Here is a 19,396-nt window from a genome sequence, read left to right on the forward strand (position 1 = left end):
AGATAGAAAACATACAAATATAAACAGACAACATAAAAATGCAAAAAAAATACACAGTAAATCTTAATATGCAAAAATCATATCAAAAAATGAACTTAACTAAAACCTATTAAATAAAGAAACAATTTCATATTGGCTCATGTAGCAAAACCCAACTGCTAACCAAACCCAACTGGTAAATAAACAGAGCCACTTTAACTGATTCAGAAAAGCTAGATCAGGTAAATGCAAGTAAATAAAGTCCTGATATTCCAAAAGGGAGACTTTAGGCTTAAAAACATTAGATAAGACAAGGAGTTTACTTCATAATGCTAAAGGATCCAAATTCACAGTGAAGAAGTAATGGCTATGAATATATATACATCAGATAATGCAGTAATTTCCTTTATAAAGCATAAATTACAAAAAATAGAGGGAGAAATAAACAAAAATACAGTAATAGCAGAATTTAATACTTTACTCTCACTCAAAAACAGATTAAAAAATAAAAAAATAAATATAGATATATACCATCTAAATAACGTAATCAATAAGGTAGATATTGACACATGTCTAAAAGGACATACCATTCTCTCAAGGGTACATGAAACATTCAGTAAATTTGATTACTTATGAAGTCACCACAAAATCACTGTAAGTTTCATAAAGTAAAATTAGCACCACATTCTCTGATTATAAACAGAATAACTAAAAATTCATTTTCTATTTTTTCACTAAAAACAAATTTAATATGGAAAACAAAAAGACCCTTCAATAAAAAAATGTAAAAACTTTCTTTGAAACAATCCTTTGTAAAGAAGAAATAATAACTTCAGAATTTCTAATGAAATATGCTGATAAACACACTATATTAAAGAATCTGAAAAAAAAAGAATCTGTAGAATATAATAAAAGCAGTGGTCAGAAGAAAATTCATAGCTTAAGCACTTTTATTAATAAAATGGAAGAACAACAATTAAATCCCCAACCAAGAAAATTAGAAAAATTACAATAAACCTAAATAAAATAGAACAAAAGGGGTTCCTGTCAAGAGGGCAGTGTAGGTAAATGCGATATTCGGCCTCCTCCCACAAACACATCAAAATTACAACTAAGCTACAAAACAACCATTATTCAGAACCACCTGAAATCGAGCTGAAGAGAAGTCCTAGAACTAGGGAATTGAAGAAGCCACAAGGAGACTGGTCTGAGGATGGAGACGCAGAACCAGCTGGCCCCACACAGGTGGTGGTTAAAAATCACCTGGCCCCACCCACGCCATTACCTGTGGCTTTTCCACGCAAACAGCCTGTCTTGACTCTTGCTACAGGCCTTCCTACAATCTCTCAAAGTCCACACACCACAAACAAGCAGCAGCATCTGGCCTCGGCATGCCCGTACCTCTTGCTAAGTGCCCCCCGGCCCAGCAAGAGCAGCAGCCGGCTTTGATTCACAGCTTGGCCTCTTGGGGGCACCTCCAAGCCCAGCCAAAGCACAGCCATCTGCAGGTCACTGGAGCTCACATTTGGGTGGCCCCTGGCAGGGGACAGGTGGCAGCTGACCGTGGCTTGCACCTCCTGGGAGGTCCCAGAGCCAGCATACCTGGTGGACAGCTTCAGACTGCACCGAAGCACCATTTTAGTGCAAGTGTGTGGCGTTGGCCCCTGCGCAGCTGATCCTCTGCTGTAATCACCACCAGTCCTCACAGCCAATTGGCCTGGGGGTAAATCCCTTCCACTGACAGCAATCGAGGCTCACCTACAACAGGAGGGTGCACACAGTCCACCTTCGGGGTGCACCTGAAGCACCCAGCTCAGGTGATCAGGGAGGCTGGGTCACTGGGCCCTACTGGCCATTTACTACATAAAGCCAGAGATTGGGAGACGTAGCAGCTCTACCCAATTCACGGAAACAAACACAGGGAGGCAGCCAAAATAAGGAGACAAAGAAACATGTCCCAAATAAAAGAACAGAACAAAACTCCAGAAAGAGAAATACACAAAATGGAGACAATTACCAAACGCAGAGTTCAAAACACTGGTTATAAGGATGCTCTATGAAATCAGTGAGGACTTTAATAAAAAAAAAAGTAGGAACCATAAAAATGGAGACAGAAAACATTAAATAAAGTAAGTGAGACATGTCCCACAGTAAATGATCTTCTTTCATTCACATTACATCAGCACTTTAAAGGTTTTCAGAGGGATTAAGTACGGCGGCAGAGTAAGTTGATGCTGCCCAGACATAATCCCAGGTCGAAACTGGAATTACAACTAAAATACAGAAAAACTTACTGAATGATCAACGAAGACTTGCTGGAGAGAATCTTGATAATGGAGGACCAAAAGTGGAGACAGGCTGGTAGGAGGGGCGGAGGTGCGAAGGGCTGGCCGGGTGCCCACAGAAGGCAGCTGAAGTTCCAAAGAGATATCTCGGCTGGGGGCTTGCCACGGAGAACTCTAGGTCTAATTCCCGAGCTGGACCCCCCCAGCAGAGACACCAGAACTCAGAAGGGTACCCGCATAATATCTGGCTGTGAAAAGCAGCGGGTTAGCTGTCTGTCAGGGAGAGACGGCTGGCAATTCAGGCACCCTCTTACAGGGCCAATGCATAAAACCCCCTGTGGAGCCACCCATCTTGTGCTATGACAGAGGATCAGCGGAGTGGTCTGGAGCTGTGTGAGCAGAAGCCAGGATCCAGGGCTCTGGGGTTAGAGTTTAAAAGGCAGACACCCCGGTTTCCTGTGCTGAGCCAGTCCCTCACGCTGCAGGTAATCTTTCTCCAGCAGACAATTGATATACAGGTGGTACTGCCTGGGGGGAAGACAGCTGACCCACCCTATTGAAAAAACACCTTGCCCCTTAAGAGACTGAGAATAACAATTAACCTCCAGGCAGAAACAATTACTCCATCCTGCTGACAAAAACTCTTGCCACACCTGTGGATGATTGCCTGAGGGCCTTTGAAGAGGAATCCTATCAGTCTTTGGAGGCTTTGAGTTGAAATAGCTTTTTTGGGGTGCGGGGGGGGGGGGGGGGGTCACAAATTGTCTTTCTATATGTAGCAATATACCATCTCTGGAAATCTAGGGATAGCACTGTCATATTTTTCAGAATTTAAAAATAGTCTTCTGTTAGTTTGTCAAATGAATACTACTTTGTACTTATACATTCCCTTATATTAAAACAAAACACAAAATAAAAAATCTTGTTCTCATGCCATCATGAAAAGTTTCTAGAACTAAATAAGAATTAAATAATCATTAACAGATATGTTGATATGGTATTTTTTCCTATTAAAAATATGTCAGAAAATAAAATGGGGCTGACCTTAAGTGCCTTAAATGAGAGACAAATTGTTTTACCTATAAATCTTGCATTTTCAATAAGATGCAGAGAAGCAGTAAGAAGAAAGTAGAAAGTAAAAAATGCCCTTCCATGTACTCTGGTAGAAAAGAGCTAACACTACTCAGGACAAACAGAAAAATTAAATGCTCCTTTGCCAAATGTCTCCTTTAATTAAAATTTCTGTGAAAAATTAAGGGCCTTATAATCCCCTAAATTATTTTGTCAGATCTAGCAAGGCCTATTTATGCCTCCTTAAGTAGATAAAGCTTTTTATATCAAGCTTTTCTTATGAGACTAAAAATAAAAACTCATTTTGGTAATGGCGTTGTTCTGTGCATCACAACTTTTTAAACAAACTCTTTTAGAGAACTTTTTGGTACCAATCATTGTCCTAAGTGCCTTAAAATATTAGTTTACTTAGAGTTTAAGAATCCTATGAGATAGATATTATTTATTATATATATTCATTGTACAATTAGGGAAATTGTCCAAGATCACACAATGATAAAGTTAGGGTTTGAACCCAGACCAATCTAGTTTTAGGGTCCATGCACTTAATGTCTGAGCTATGTTGCCTCCAACAGTTTCTTATACAGATGTTCAGGAAGGAAAAGCCCAGAAAATCTGAAATATAGAAAATGTAATCTGTTGAGACTGTAGCAAGGATCAGACTTCGTATGTTAATACAAATTTGTTTTAGGACTTATTACAAGGTTCAAAGAATATGAAGGCACATATAACCTATCAAAAAAAAGGCAGTAAAAAGCCGTCACAATATATAGTAAGAATGAAATAATGATGAAAATCATGGGGAAAATAAAAACTTTTCACAATATATAATGATCATTGATAAATGATTCAGCTACTGTGTGTAGACATAATGGTGCAAATGTTTTAATAAACATTGTGATCTAGGAGATTCTGTGTTTAAGACATTATAAAAACTACTAAGAGTTTTACTCTCAGATAGAACATAGAAGGTCATAAAGGATTATTACTACAACAGGAAAACACAAGATACAATGGTTACACTCTACCAGTGGTCGGCAAACTCATTAGTCAACAGAGCCAAATATCAACAGTACAATGATTGAAATTTCTTTTGAGAGCCAAATTTTTTAAACTTCAACTATACAGGTAGGTATATTGTTATTAACTTAATAGAGTACTCCTAAGGCTTAGGAAGAGCCACACTCAAGGGGCCAAAGAGCCGCATGTGGCTCGCGAGCTGCAGTTTGCCTACCACAGCCTAGGCCAAGCATGTCAAACTCCTGGCCCATGGGCCGCATGCCTCATTTATTTGGCCCATATTAGCCTTTGAGTTTGACATGCTTGCTCAGTAGATACAAAGAAGTCTAACTAACCCAAATTCCAATGAGAAGCTATCAAAGAACTACATATACCCTTTTTATGGGACCAATCACCTATCCTGGGAATCTGTGGGTGGAAGAGCTTGCCTGGCATAGGAAGACAGATTTTGGTGGGATGAGAAAAATACCCTGAAGCTTTTAATGACAACATGACGGTATAATCGATTGTAAATAGAAGAACTCCAGATGTGAAAATAAATTGCATTCAGCAATTCTCCCCCAGAGGAAATTGGGTAAAAGACAGAGGACGGACCTGAACAGCAGAAAAATGTCTCATTGTTTTGTCCAGCACTTATGTTTTAGAACCTTTCTGGCATTACATCTAGAGATGAACTGAGCTTTCAGTTATTTGAAAATATCAAGAACTTCCAGAAAAAGTTATTTTCACTGAATTAATATTAAATATCGTAAAGTTAATTTCCACTGTTTCAGAAAAGAATTCATGTTATATAGCTATAATATTAAATGCAATTCCAGAATAGTCCAGTCTTTAAGCAGTATATTCATTAAAAATAGACAAAAACTCACTTTCTGATAACCCATTAAGAACCCTTGAAAAGGACCTAAACAGCAAGCTTATAGAAAGCTTAGCAAATACGCTATTCCCCACTAGGGAAATCTTTGAACCAAAAAGAGCAGAAACCACAAGGAATGATAAATGCACAAACTTGTTTTTTCCAGAATTTAATATTTTTAAAAAGACGGAAAGTATAAAAATTATCAAAAAAAATCTTAAAAGGTTTATTTTGGGGCTAAATGCTTGCACTGAAACTTTTTCTTATAATTGATTTAAGGTAAAAGGCAAAAATTATATTAAAAACACAGCAGCTACAGCTGTCCAATATAAAGTCCATCTGCAGAAAGGTAGGACAAAATGAGCTGACTGAGCAAATATTCACATCATGACGTCAGCAGCAAGTTTCAAATGGTTCCAGTTCCCAAGGTCTAAAACAAGGATCATCTTGCATGTTTAGATTCTACTTCTTCAAGAATCCACTGAATTCCATTCAAAAAACCCTTTAGAGTTTCAGCCTCTGTATCCTGGACCTAGGAGCAAAGAAGAGAGACCATTATCAGTAAGAAACTGAGTTCAACATCTTATGATGATGATGGACATTTTTTTTAAAAATATACTTTTATTGATTTCAGAGAGGAAGGGAGAGGGAGAGAGAGAGAGAAACATCAATGATAAGAGAGAATCATTGATTGGCTGCTTTCTGCATGGCCCACACTGGGGATAAGCCGGCAACCCGGGCATGTGCCCTTGACCGAAATCGAACTTGGGACCCTTCAGTCCACAGGCCAATGCTCTATCCACTGAGCCAAACCAGCTAGGGCCAGACATTTTTCTAGACACCAAAAAAAGGACTAAAAATATCCCAATAAACTTTGGATGAGTCACTCAAGTATTGTCTCCTAGACAGCTTAGATAAAAATATGATCTCTTATATCTTTTAATTATTACCAATATAAGGCTTATTATTTATCCTTGGGGATAGGAAGATCTACCATTTCCATGACCTGTTTGTATGTATTAGAAAAATAATTCCCCCAAAAGATCCCCTTTGAAAACGAAAAGATTTTTGAATGAACCCAGATTGTCAACTGGTAAACGTGACATCTTGTTGCAAAAAAATGTCTTTAAGACTGCCACTTCTCCTAGTGGCAAGTCAAACTCAGGAAGGTACACCTTTATTAGTAGCTTTCAAATTGTGTTCCAGTTTCCAGAGCTCCTTGGAAGGGTAAGGGGAGAAAAGAAGGAAGAAAATCCTCTAAATTCTTCAGCAAAAGCATTTCCAATATTAATTTTCCTTTATTTTACTTAGGGCAAGCATGTCAAACTCAAGGCTGGCGGGCCGCATGCTTCATTTAAATAAAGAAGGCATGCAGCCGCTGGCCGCGAGTTTGACATGCTTGACTTAGGGGCTTTCATGTAAGGTTTCATTTAATGAAAAGATTCCATGATTAAAATAAAGTTTGGAGAGCTAGGAACTCTAAGATGGAATCTGTACTTCTGATGGCCCTTAAAGCATAATACACTAATGCTGGAAAAAACCATGATACTGGTATCTAAAAAAAAAAAAAATCCCCAATTATTATTCATTTTACCCATGACAGGAGAGACAAGTAGGAACAAATGATCAGCTGAGACTATTGACACCAATTAAAATAACTCCCATCAATTAAGCTATTAAAACTGACTTTAGAATACTGTTCTGTTTCATTAAAGAGAATGAGTAGGAAAGAGTAAAATTTTAAAAAAAAAAAAAACACCTGAAAAATAAAGTAAGATGTTTCTCACCAGAGAAGATAGGATCTTACCATCCACGGGTGGTTCAGATGATTCAGGCCCAGCTCATGTGCCACATAAAAACAGGGCGTTCTTTTCACATTTGCCTGAGAAACACAAGATAAAACTAGCATTGGCCTTCCCGCAGATCCAAAGGCTGGGTCTGTCATCGCCGTAATACGAGAAAATTCATCTTGCCATTCATGTCCTAAGGAATGAAGTCAAACTCTTAATTTGCATTACTTGCAATGATTTCTAAAATAATTAGAGTAAAAACTAACAGAACAAGGAAACAAAAAAATTACCAGGACCCAAACATAACAAACTGCCTCTATTGCTTTGTTCATTTATTAATATGTCATTAAGTAGCCTTGCAAGGACAGGTATTTAGGTGAAATCAGAGGGGAGGGAAATCATAGTACCATTCTGATGTCTCTATAGTTTAAAAGAAAAATACCTTAATATAGATATTTTCCTCTCACAAATTCACTACCCTTTCTTTCAAAGTCCTTAATTTCAAAAATTTAAACATATAGTTGGGTCTAGCTTTTCTATGCAAATTAGCAGTCTCTGCCTTTCACCGATGTATATAAATCACTGACATTTTGTGGTAGGCAGAATTTTAAAGCGATCCCCAATGACTCGTGCCCTGTCTAAACCCTTTCCCTTTGCTGGGAGGAACCTACAAATATAATGGGATATCACTGTCATCATTGGGGTGTATTGTCCTATTAGGGACACCGTCCTCAGTGAGCCTGACCTCAGCAGGTGAGTCCTTAAAAGGGATGAGATTCTTCTAACAAGAGAACGGTGAGCTGATAAACAGGTGTTCTTTCGAATCAGTAGGTTAGAGGTGATTTGTTACATACCGATAGAAAACAAACATGTAATGAATTAACAAACATGGGACATTTAAATCTATCATATACCTCTTGGATTTTGACTTGTTCCACCTGTTCTTTGTTCCTTTGTCTCTCTTGTTCTTCTTTCTTTTGAATTGAGTTTTTTAAATGACTCCATTTTATCTTCACTACTGGCTTATTTAATTATACCTCTGTTACACTTTTTTTAGAGGTTGCTCAGAGATTTACAATGTAATTCTTAACTTATAACTGTCTACCTTTAAATAGTACTATACAATTTCACTTATAGAATATTACAACAATATATTTCCATTTCCTCCCTTCCATGCTGTTGTACTGTTAGTATATATTTTACTTAAAAATATCATATACCCACAATACATTGTTACTATTTTCCTTTACATAATTATAAGGAATTTAAAATTAGAAAAAACTTTTTATATAGTTTTATTGTTTTCATCCCAGGGTTCTTGATTTCTTTTTGTAGATGCAATTTTCCATCTGGTATATTCTTCTGCCTAAAGAGATTCCTTTAATAGTTCCTCTAGTGCAAATCTGCTAATAATGAATTTTCACAGATTTTGTTTGTCTGAAAAGTCTTGATCTTGCCTTAATTTTTAAAACATTTCTTTGCTGGACATAAGGTTTCCTCCCATTTGCAATACTCTACAGCAAGCATGTCAAACTCAAAGGCTAACACAGGCCAAATAGATGAGGCATGTGGCCCGAGGGCTGCGAATTTGACATGCTTGCAGTACAGACTTCCCTTCACTGCCTTCTAGCTTGCAGCAATTCTGTCAGGGAGTCTTTGTCCTTACCTGTGGCCCTTTGTAAGTATCTTTCCTTCTGCTCTGGCTGCCTTCAAGATATTCTGTTTACCTTTGGTTTTCATCAATTTAGTATGATATATTTAGATGTATTTTTCATTTATTAGGTTTACAGTTCTCTGGGCATCTTGGATCTATGGCTTGTTGTCTTTCAGTAATGTTGAAATATAGGCCATTATCTGTTCAAAATTTTCTTTTTCCCTGTTCTTCCTCCCTTCATGTTTTCGTACTCCAATTACACACATATATGTTAGACCAGGGATTGGCATATTACATTCCTGTCAATCTGTCTTTATAAATAAAATTATTTTGGAAAACAGCCATGTCCACTAATTTACAAATTGTCTGTGGCTACTTTTGCACTGTAACAGTAGCGCTGAGTAACTATGAGAGATCATATGGCTCTTGTAACTAAAATATTTAATATCTAGCCTTTTAAGAAAAAGTTAACTCTCCTTTGATAGGTTCCTCCAGCTCTTGGATGCTCTGTTCCCCACTCCTTCTCTTTTTCCTCTTTGTGTTTTAAATTGGGTAATTTCAACTGAGCTATCTTTCAGTTTTTTGAAGGTTTCATTTGCCAATAAGTCCGTTGAAGAAACTATTCACCTGTTATCATATTTTCTATACTTAGCGTTCCCATTTTACTCTTTAATAGCTTCTTACTCTCTGCTGAAAATCCCTAACATATTAATCATGTTCCTTTCTGAGAGTGACAACATCCAGGCAATCTACTGATTACTTTATCTCTTGATAATGGGTCATTTCACTTTTATTTTTTGTGTGTGACTTACAAAATTTTAATTTACTGCTAGATGTTTTATATAGAGCCAGTAGAGACTGTAAAGACTGAGGTAAAGAGGATTTACTACTGAAAATAGACATGATTTTTTTTTTAATATATTTTATTGATTTTTTACAGAGAGGAAGGGAGAAGGATAGAGAGCCAGAAACATCGATGAGAGAAACATCGATCAGCTGCCTCCTGCACAGCCCCCACTGGGGATGTGCCCGCAACCAAGGTACATGCCCTTGACTGGAATCGAACCTGGGACCCTTTAGTCCTCAGGCCGACGCTCTATCCACTGAGCCAAACCAGTCAGGGCTAGACATGATTTTTTTGTTAGGCCATTAATGCAGTAGGTCAAGTCCAACTAGTCAGTAGTTAAGATGGATTTGGCTTTTATTGTTATGATTAACTTTAGTGCACCATAAACTTTAAATTCTTTAAGGAATGGGTTGCTGCTACCGTGTTCTGAGTGAGAACAATATATTATGTTATTTATATCCTTCCTTGTTCACAGGGGTTTGAGGGAGAAATTACAACAATGACTTTGGCCCAAAAATATTTTGATTTCATACTTATATATCACTGTGAATGGCAATTATTCAGAATATAGAGAGAGTGTTCTCAACTAATCTACCTAATTAAAGTAAACATTCCACACCACACATTTCTGTATCTGGGTAATTAAAACTAAGGTAAAAATTTTCAGTTATCTGCATAAATTATTTGAATAGGACCAGAAGTAAAAAAAAACACAGCAATAACAAAAAGTGCAGAAGCATACAATAAATAGTATCATATAGTTACAGTTTTAAATTTTGGTATGCATCAAAATTCTGTAAGTGCTTGTTAAAAACAAGCAAGCAAACAAACAAAACAGATCCCAGGACACAATCAAATCTATGAATCATAATCCACCATGGTAGGAACCAGGAAGTTGTTTTTAACAAGCTCTCCAAGTGATCCTAATACACATCAAGGTTTGAGAATCCACTGTTAACGAATGGTCAAAGGGTCACATTGATAAAATCAACCTTCATATTCTTAAGAAACCACAGTAAAGCCTAAAAAATATTTTTTATTTGCTTTGAAAAGCAAGTGCTTTTAAAATGAAAATACGATAATGCTTACTTTTCTGAGCTTCAGCATTTGCTACATAGATGAACCCATCAACAACTTCACACACCTTCTGAATTTGTGGAATTACACTGTAGCGGCTTCCTTGTTGATCGTCCCCTTCATTCTGTAAACTGAACATCTTGTTAACTGCACTTGTATGCTCTTCTCTTGCTCTATCTCTTTCCTTTCTATAAGAAAATATGTAAACATAAAACATAATCAGACACTAAACTGGCTGCATCCCCTTAAAATATTCCAGTCCTTAAGTCACCCAGTAGGAAGCACTACCTGGTAGTTGAATATAATATCAGGATGTTGAACTTATGTTGGTTGCTCAACTGAAAATTGACCCCTGATCCAATACCTAAAGAAAAAAATTACAGTTATCAAAAAGTCATTAATAAACACAGCTTTGAATTAAAATGGAATGTTCATGTTGGAAAAGATGCTGCTTGCAATTTTCATTCACTTAATAAAAACATAGACAAAGAACTGCTAGGCTTGCCCGGCTGGCGTGGCTCAGTGGTTGAGCGTTGACCTATGAACCTGGAAGTCATGGTTCGATTCCCGGCCAGGGCACATGCCTGGGGTTGCGGGCTTGATTCCCAGTGTGGGGCGTGCAGAAGGCAGCTGATCCATGATTCTCTCTCATCATTGGTGTTTCTCTCTCTCTCTCCCTCTCCCTTCCTCTCTGAAATCAATAAAAATATATTTTAAAAAAAGAACTGCTAGGCTTATAACATTCCTTTTCATATCATCACTACCTTCATTAACTTTATCATCATATCAGCAGCAGTTGCATCATAATAGCTACTACTATTTATCCTCAAGACTAAGACTCATTTTCATATTTTTATGTTTCTCATTTGTCTTATACTCCATGTACACATTCAGTGAAATGGCTCCCCTCTCCACCCAAAAGCTGTTTTTAAATTTATGAGGAGTCATCAATGCCAACTTAGAAAATTGAAAAAAATATGGCATAATTTGGAATTAGACTTGATTTAGAATCTTAACTTTGCTCTATATAGCCATGTTTTTGTGAGCCTCAGTTCTGTCATAGAAGTATAGTAATAATACATTTTAGGATTATTGTAAGCATTAAACAAGATTACATATGTAAAACTATTAGAGTGACTGGCAAATAGCAGGTGCCAAATAGTACTAGCTTCTTTCAACTTTATCCCTGAATCATCAACTTTGTTACTTGTCCTCCTTTCTAAACCTCTTCCTTCTTTTGGCTGTTAACACACAGGGACTCATTTTCCCTCTTGCCTCTTAGAAAGGGCATTCTCTTCTCCCATGGCTCTACTTCTTTTTGCTATAAAAATGTCCTCTTAGATTTTGTCCACCCCTCTCCATCCTCACTCCCACCCTTTAGATTAAGTTGCCATCATCTCACACTTGGACTTCTGCAATCACTTCTAAACAGTGTTCTACATCCACTTTTGCCCTCTACTATCGTTCTTCCGACAGCATGTGGGAGAGACTGCTTTAAAATGCCTATCTAGCCAGTGAGGCTCAGTGGTTGAGTGTCGACCTATGAACCAGGAGGTCAGGGTTCGATTCCCGGTGAGGGCACATACTGGGGTTGTGGGCTCTATCCCTGGTAGGGGGCATGCAGGAGGCAGCCAGTCAATGCATCTCTATCATCAATGTTTCTCTCTCTCTTCTTCTCTCTTCCTCTCCCTCTAAAAATTAAAAAAAAAAAGCCTAAATAATTATACCTCTTCCCTTCAAAGCCACTTCCCTTCAGGCAAAGAAAACGTTAATATAATCTGGTCTCTACTTACCCCTGCATTATAACCAATATAGTTGTCCAAATAAGCTGAGCCATGCCACACCTTTTTATGTCACCACATATACATAGATCTTGGTGGCTGGCATTGCAAGCATCCCAGGCCAAGTGACCTGAGTCTGCTGGCCACTAGGCCTGGTGCACAACCCCCAACCTCAGAGATCACAGAAGTAAATTCCACCATGATCTTTGTTTTCATCAGAAACTTCGAGATTTCCCTCTCAACACATCTATCCTCAGCCTAATAGGATCTCTAGGCTGTTCTGAATGCACCACCTTGCCAATGACCCCTCCTTCCATTCTTCCCTGATCTTGCAGGGTTTGAGGCATAATTAAATTGTCATTTCCAAACAATCACTCCAGCTGCTGTCTTGAGAATGAAATTGCCATTTCATAATCAACAAACTTCTCCATGTCCCCAACCTCTTCTTGAGCTGTCCCTTCTATCTCATGGCTTTACCTGAAATGAGCCTGCCCCAGGTGCCGCTTCTCTCACTGTGGACTCTCATGTAACAAGCTTGCTTATTCTCTCACATCTCAGGGTAAAGAGGTAGGGTCAATGTTCTCTTTACTCCCCAATGCCATATCTTAACCATTACTCACCAACCCTCTTGAAAAACTCCATCTCTTTGAGACACACACAGCATTCAGCTATAGTCCCATCTCTCCTTCCTTGACCTTGTAATTTATAAATTTCCTTTTGATAATCCCTTCCTCCAAACATTCACTGAAGATTTCAGCACCTGGTTCACAATCTTCCTCTCCATCCTCAGAAACTTCAAAGTCCACATGGACTCCATGATTGTCAAATCTTGATTTCTAGCCCAGAATTTGCTCTTGAGATCTGGATGCATAAAGTAATCCACAAAGTCACTTGTTCATTCATGCGTCAAATATATATTGAGTGCCTATTATGTGCCTGATACCTCAGATCAAGCTAAGAATAAAGCTGACAAGATTCCTGCCCTAATGGAGCTACAAGTGGATTGCTTATACCAGGCATCTATCTCTACACATTCAGTCAATTCTATATCCTTCATACTTTTATCACAATACTAGAGGCCCGGTGCATGCATTCGTGCATGGGTGGGGTCTGGCCCGCCCCAGTTGGGGTGATTGGGCTGGGCCAGCCGGGGTGAGGGTTCATGGGCGGTTGGCCGAATGGCCTCACCTCCTGGTCGAACTCCCAGTTGAACTCCCGGTCAAGGAGACAATTTTCATATTAGCCTTTTATTATATAGGACTAGAGGCCTAGGGCACGAAATTCATGCACGGTGGGAAGGGGGTGGGAGTGTGGGGAGGGGGTCCCTCAGCCCGGCCTGCACCCTCTTCAATCTGGGACCACTCAGGGGATGTCCGACTGCCAGTTTAGGCCCGATCCCACAACCGGCAGTCGGACATCCATCTTGCAATCCAGGACTGCTGGCTCCTAACTGCTCACCTGCCTGCCTGCCTGATCACCCCTAACCACTGCCTGCCTGCCTGATGCCCCTAACTGCTCTCCCCTGCTGGCCTGATCACACCTAATTGCCTCTGCCTGCCTGTCTGATGCTCCTAACTGCTCTCCCCTGCCAGCCTGATCCCCCTAACTGCTCTCCCCTGCTGACCTGATCCCCCTAACTGCTCTCCCTTGCCGGCCTGATTGCCCCTAACAACCTCTGCCTCAGCCCCGCCACTGTGGCTTTGTCCAGAAGGACATCCGAAAGGTCGTCTGGAAGATGTTCGGTCTAATTAGCATATTACCCTTTTATTAGTATAGATTAGTGGTTTCTTAATGCATCTCCATGTCTTTATAATGCCTCCTAATCAATTTTCCACTTAAGGAAGCCAGATTGAGCTTTCTAAATGCAATCTCGACCACCTCACTCCTCTGCTTAAAATCCTTTAAGAGCTTCCAAATGCTTAAGCATGGCACACAAGTGTCTTCTCACCTGTACACTCTACACACGCAGAGCTACTTCAAATGTGCCATGCACAACCAGGGTGTTGTCCTTTCAGAAATGTAGTTCTCACTGCTTAGAATATTTTACCCTGTCTTTTTTATTGCCTACTCCTACTCATCTTAATGACCATGTGAGGCATCTTATTCAATGTGGTGCCTTCTCTGACCCTAAATTTTCTACCCAGGAACTAATTGCATCATATTCAAATTACCTGTGCACTTGTCTCTGTCCATCCTAGACCAAGTGATTTCAGGACAAAGATTTTTGATATGGTTTTAAATCTCTGCATCTTTAGGATCTAATAAGTGCTCTCAATAAATGAATAAGTAAAGCTACATTATATTATCATTTATATTTATTATATATCCTGTTTACCAACTAACTACATGGCTGCTGTTGGGTTCTGTTTTGTGTGTTTTTTTTCATAGAAAGAAGGGGAAGGTGAAAATTAAGTATTTTTGAAATTTCAATATACAGTTATGTGAAAGTATTTTGCACATAGTAGATAGGTGCCAAATGGTTTTTGCTGTTAACATTCTTTTAAAATATAGTAAATATTGTATAAATACAACATCTTGGCTACATAATTTACTTTCACATAATCTTATATTCTGGATTGCATAAACTTTAGGAAATAAGAGGAAGCTTACCTCTTTTAAAAAGTACATTAATTCTCTCAGTCCTTTGGCACCTGGAAGGCTCTCATTAACCAAATTACTATATTTCAGTGATTTTCAATCTTTTTTATGTCATGGCACATATAAAGTAATTATTAAGATTCTGCAGCAATCAAAAATATATTTTTGCTGATCTGACAAAAATAGGTATAATTTTGATTCATTCACACCGGACGGCTATTGTTATGTTGACTGTTGTCATTATTTTATTTGATAATCTAAGGGAAAAGAGGTCCAATATCTGTCCCAGACTAGAGTCAGATAGTGCATGTTTTAAAAATTCTTGTGACACACCAGTGTGACTTTCACATCACACCAGTTAAAAATCACGGCTATATTTCATCACATCAAATAATTAATTAAAAAATGAATTTCTTTCTATTTAACATTAGTGTCAAGCTCAAAGTGTTAACTTATTATATACTGTAGATTAACAGGAAAATTACCATCAATTTGCCTCTGAGGCAAACCAGCTGTTGGGCAAAGTTCCTCAGAAGACATCAAGCTCAACACCAAAGATGTATTCAGTTCTTCCAAACCTGGTCCAAACATAGCAAATCGGGGTTCATTCTGAATGATCAGTGAGTGTAAAAATGAGGTCACTGCTCCATACATAGGACGGCTAGCTTTCGAGGATCTTCTTGTGTATGGACAGCACATTTTATAGCTGTATAAAATTGTCACAATTAGAAAATTAATACAGAAAAAAGTTAGCCAGTTACTTGATCAACAATGTATAATTTATTGAGAATTTGCTAGGTACAAGGATACAATGACTACATAGTTCCAATTCTCATGGAGGACAGCGGGGGACAGACACCATTACAATATGTATGCCAAGTGCCATGACAGGACAAAGCATGAGGCGCTATGGGAGCACTACTGATCCAGAAACTGAGAAAGTCTTCCGCTGGAAGTCATTACTTACTTTCTAATCTTTCATTTAGATTCTCTCATGGAACATTTGGTCTAACACTTGTTTCAATGGTTAAAATTCACTACATAGAGCAGTGATCAAATGGGGGAGATTTTGCTCCTCACCCTCCTCTCTTCGCCCCCAGGTCTAGGGAACATTTGGCAACATCTGGAGACACTTCAGTTATCACGGCAGGGGGTTAGTGAGATGGTACTACTGACATCTAGTGGGTGGAAGCCAGGGGTGCCTCAAAACATCGACAGTTCCCAGACCATCTGGTCCAAAATGTGTACCAAGACTGAGAAACACTGCACTGAAATAAACTACACAGACAGTCAGCATAAATGTTCCTATAGATTAAAAAATATATAACCAAGTTTCTTACATACTTTTATTAACAGCCTCAAATGTAACAGTCCAATTAGTGTTAAACATAAAGGGAGGCTCAAATATTCCTTACAGCTAACCTAGCAAACTAAGAATCACATAAAAATAAAAACAACTGTTTATTTTAATAGCTATAAATGTCTAAACTAGCAATTCCACATGTTATTGAAAATGAAAATAAAGTTACCCAATCAGAATAAAACCTAAAGCCCTTTAACTAAATCAAGCTGGTTAAGACAATTACTAACCTAATAAGATAATCGTGTTTATTTAGGAACTTGTAATTCAAAAACGAAAATAAATCAAATTTGAAGCTAGATAGCTCAGGCCAAGCCTCACTACTAATTAGTTATATAAGCCACTGATAGTCTGAACTTCAATTTTTCCAACTGCAGTATGTGAACAATAATCAACCCGGGGTTGTAAGAGTCAGAAATCATTTTATTTGCTCACAAAAGATAGTTACTATGATTTTTACTATCCCTGGGGGAAGTTTGATCTCACAGCATCAGATACACTCGATGCTAGGTTGGCTGCGGGACCAGTTGCTCAATAACATTAATTCTCTCACCTACATTATATTCCAAAATGTCAATGCTTTGGGTTAGTGAGAAAATTGTATTTCCCAGAACCTTGAGAATGGCTTTCTCCTTGCCAACGAACTGCTTTCTGACCTCTGGCCATTCCTTTTCTGGATATGGAAAGCATTCACTATTGAACAAAATGACAAGTGTTCTAAAGATAATGAAAATTTAAAGAAGAGGTTCACTTCCTGCCATGTGAACTATGTGTATTTACCCAAATACTCTGGTCAGGCATCACAGGGAAGTAACAAAATGAAGAAAGTCATTTAACTTAACCCCAATTTTCACAAAAGAACAGACACTAAGACCCAAAAATCTATGAAAAAAAATTAGTCGTGGGACTATTGACTTGTAATAGAGTCAAATTTAATATCTTCTCTTTCATGCATAAAACTAGATACTTACACCGCCATGTAGTCAAAAAAGGCACCATCAGTGACTTCAGACATAGGCTTTTTTAAGATGTCCAGATCTGGAAGAGACTTCCAGTCAACGGAAGACCACGAAGGAAGGTCCCGCAGCAGAAAGTACCTCCACAGAATGGGATCTCGAACAGTTCCGTTCCAGTAATGACTTGTACTTCCCAACTGACACAAATCGTGAGGGGAGAGGAATGACAAAATATAGAGCTGTACGTCGATCTGAAACAGAGGAAAGCGGCACGCAGGTGAAAGGGGGAAAGATTTATCTTGGAAAATTGTTTTCTGATAATAAATGAGAAAAGTTATTATCATCATACTAGGAAACCGAACATCAACTGAACAGTGTCTTAATTAGATCTATCAGGATAAATGACAATAGCAACAAAGGCTTGCTATACCAGTTAACCAAAGATCAACTGAACAGCCACTATTTTCCCCTAACGCTATCATTCTGAAGTTGCTTTCCTGCCGTCAGGAGAGAATCCTAACTGAACACTTAATTTCTGATACACGGAAACCAACCATTTTTCAAGCAAAATAACCGGTTTCTTTCATTTCTTTCCAGGGGTATTCTGCCAGACCATTTGGGTGTATTACTTAGGGAAATAATTTATTCTTCAGAATAAACCTTTCGCAAGCCAACTTCTGATTTTATCACCAGATCACATCCAAGGGTAAACCTGTCATCCGAGTTCCTCTGTCAAATCCATTAATTGTTTCGAAGGACCTGCGCCCTTGGGAGAACTGGGCGGCATTCGGAGCCGCTGTTCTCAGTTCCTGATGGGGGGCAGAGGGAGGTGTCAACAACCCATTGGAGAAGGGATTTTTTTTTATTTTAAAATTTTTTAATTTTATTGTTTAAGGTATTACAAATGGTAGTACATAAGTCTCTTCCTCCCCCGCCCCCCGCGCCCAGGGCCTTGCACCTGTTGGTTGTGCTTAAATGCATGCACACAAGGCCTTCGGTTGGCATCTTACCCCCCAGCCCTCCCCAGCCTCGCGCTGTAGTCGGACAGTCTGCTCGATGCTTCTTGCCTGTTTCTGTCCAACAGTCTGTAATGTCCTTCATTATGCATAAATGAGTGGGATCAAGGAGAAGGGGTTTAGTAATGTCCAAGAATGTCCCCATCTCCCCGACAAACGGCCCGCTGACGGCCGTGGGGAGGCTGCGGCTGCGGCTGGTGGGAGTGCAGCCCGGGGAGTATGTGCGAGGCAGCAGCCCGGCCCCCGGGAGGGTCGGGGGAGACCCCGCGTGTCGGGGACCTGGGCCCGGAACCGGGAGGGGATGCTGAGCACACAGACGGGATGCTCCCCGCTGGTCCCTCATCGCCGTCGCCCCCGGCCCGTCTGGGAGACACGCCGCGCGCGGGCGGCCGGGCAGGTGACGGGGCGCCCCCGAGGGTGTGTCCCGGGACCTTCGGCCCCGCCGCGGAGCCGGGTCACCGCCTGGGCGTGTCGGGCCCACGGTGGCTCCCGGGGCTGCGGGGACCGGGCAGACAGCGGGGCGCGGGGAGGGCCCAGGCGCCCGGGTGGCCTCGACGGGGCGCCCTCCCGCCCCGGGGTCTCCGCGGCCCGCCCCACGCTCACCGGCAGCCGCGTCAGGGTGCTGGGCCCCTCCTCCGCCTCCTCGCGGGGGGCGCGGGGCGCCGCCCGGTCCTTGCCCACCGACTGCCAGAAGCTCCTCCAGCCGCTGAGGATGGCCGCCTCCAAGCGGCCCCAGTCGCTGTGGGGCGGCGGCGGAGAGTCGCACCGGCTGCGGGGCTCGCTTCCCGCCATGGCCGCCGGCGCCGCTCCGGACTGACTCAGGGTCACGCGACGCCCCGCCCCCGGAAGCCCCGCCCCTGACCCCGCCCCCAGAAGCCCCGCCCCCAGAAGCCCCGCCCCCCAGCCGCCTGGAGCCGGCTCACCTCCTGCCCAGAAGGAAACCCAGTGGGGAAGAGCTGAAAGCTCCTGGACAGTCACTGCCCCTCCACGCCGGGCCTCGGCCTCAGCCTCGGCACACAATACGTGTTTAGAACTGTGTGTAAGTCTATGTCACACAGGTCACATCGCTTAATCGTTCGGAAGAGCACTCTGCTACCCGCTCCCCG

General features: G+C 40.4%; 1 protein-coding gene across 6 annotated transcripts; it reads right to left on the reverse strand.

Moving 5' to 3' along the window:
- Positions 1-5,377: 5,377 nt before the first annotated feature.
- On the reverse strand, positions 5,378-19,125 carry FBXO4 (F-box protein 4). Of its 6 annotated transcripts, none has more exons than XR_009452703.1 (7): positions 18,894-19,125; positions 17,290-17,525; positions 15,444-15,664; positions 10,868-10,943; positions 10,592-10,767; positions 6,999-7,093; positions 5,378-5,743 (listed from the first exon to the last, which is right to left on the reverse strand). XR_009452703.1 is itself a non-coding variant. In XM_059694851.1 (7 exons), exons 1-7 carry the CDS (start codon positions 19,080-19,082, stop codon positions 5,654-5,656), a joined length of 1,008 nt encoding a protein of 335 aa, XP_059550834.1. In that variant the 5' UTR covers positions 19,083-19,125; the 3' UTR covers positions 5,378-5,653. The 6 variants fall into 6 exon arrangements, 5 of the variants coding, with proteins under 5 accessions (XP_059550834.1, XP_059550835.1, XP_059550836.1 ...); XM_059694851.1 differs by having other exon boundaries at positions 7,019-7,093; positions 10,647-10,767; XM_059694852.1 differs by having other exon boundaries at positions 10,647-10,767.
- Positions 19,126-19,396: the final 271 nt, after the last annotated feature.

This window comes from Myotis daubentonii, chromosome 4, assembly GCF_963259705.1.
Source record: "Myotis daubentonii chromosome 4, mMyoDau2.1, whole genome shotgun sequence".
Taxonomy (NCBI): domain Eukaryota; kingdom Metazoa; phylum Chordata; class Mammalia; order Chiroptera; family Vespertilionidae; genus Myotis; species Myotis daubentonii.

Bases quoted from the DNA above. Each gene is read 5' to 3' on its own strand.
- FBXO4 (XM_059694849.1), bottom strand. From the start codon at position 19,082: ATGGCGGGAAGCGAGCCCCGCAGCCGGTGCGACTCTCCGCCGCCGCCC. The intron at 15,665-17,289 runs GTAAGTATCTAG...AATTTTATACAG, and splicing joins TTTTTTGACTACATGGCGGT to CTATAAAATGTGCTGTCCAT. The intron at 7,195-10,591 runs GTAAGCATTATC...TTCATTCCTTAG, and splicing joins AAATGCTGAAGCTCAGAAAA to GACATGAATGGCAAGATGAA.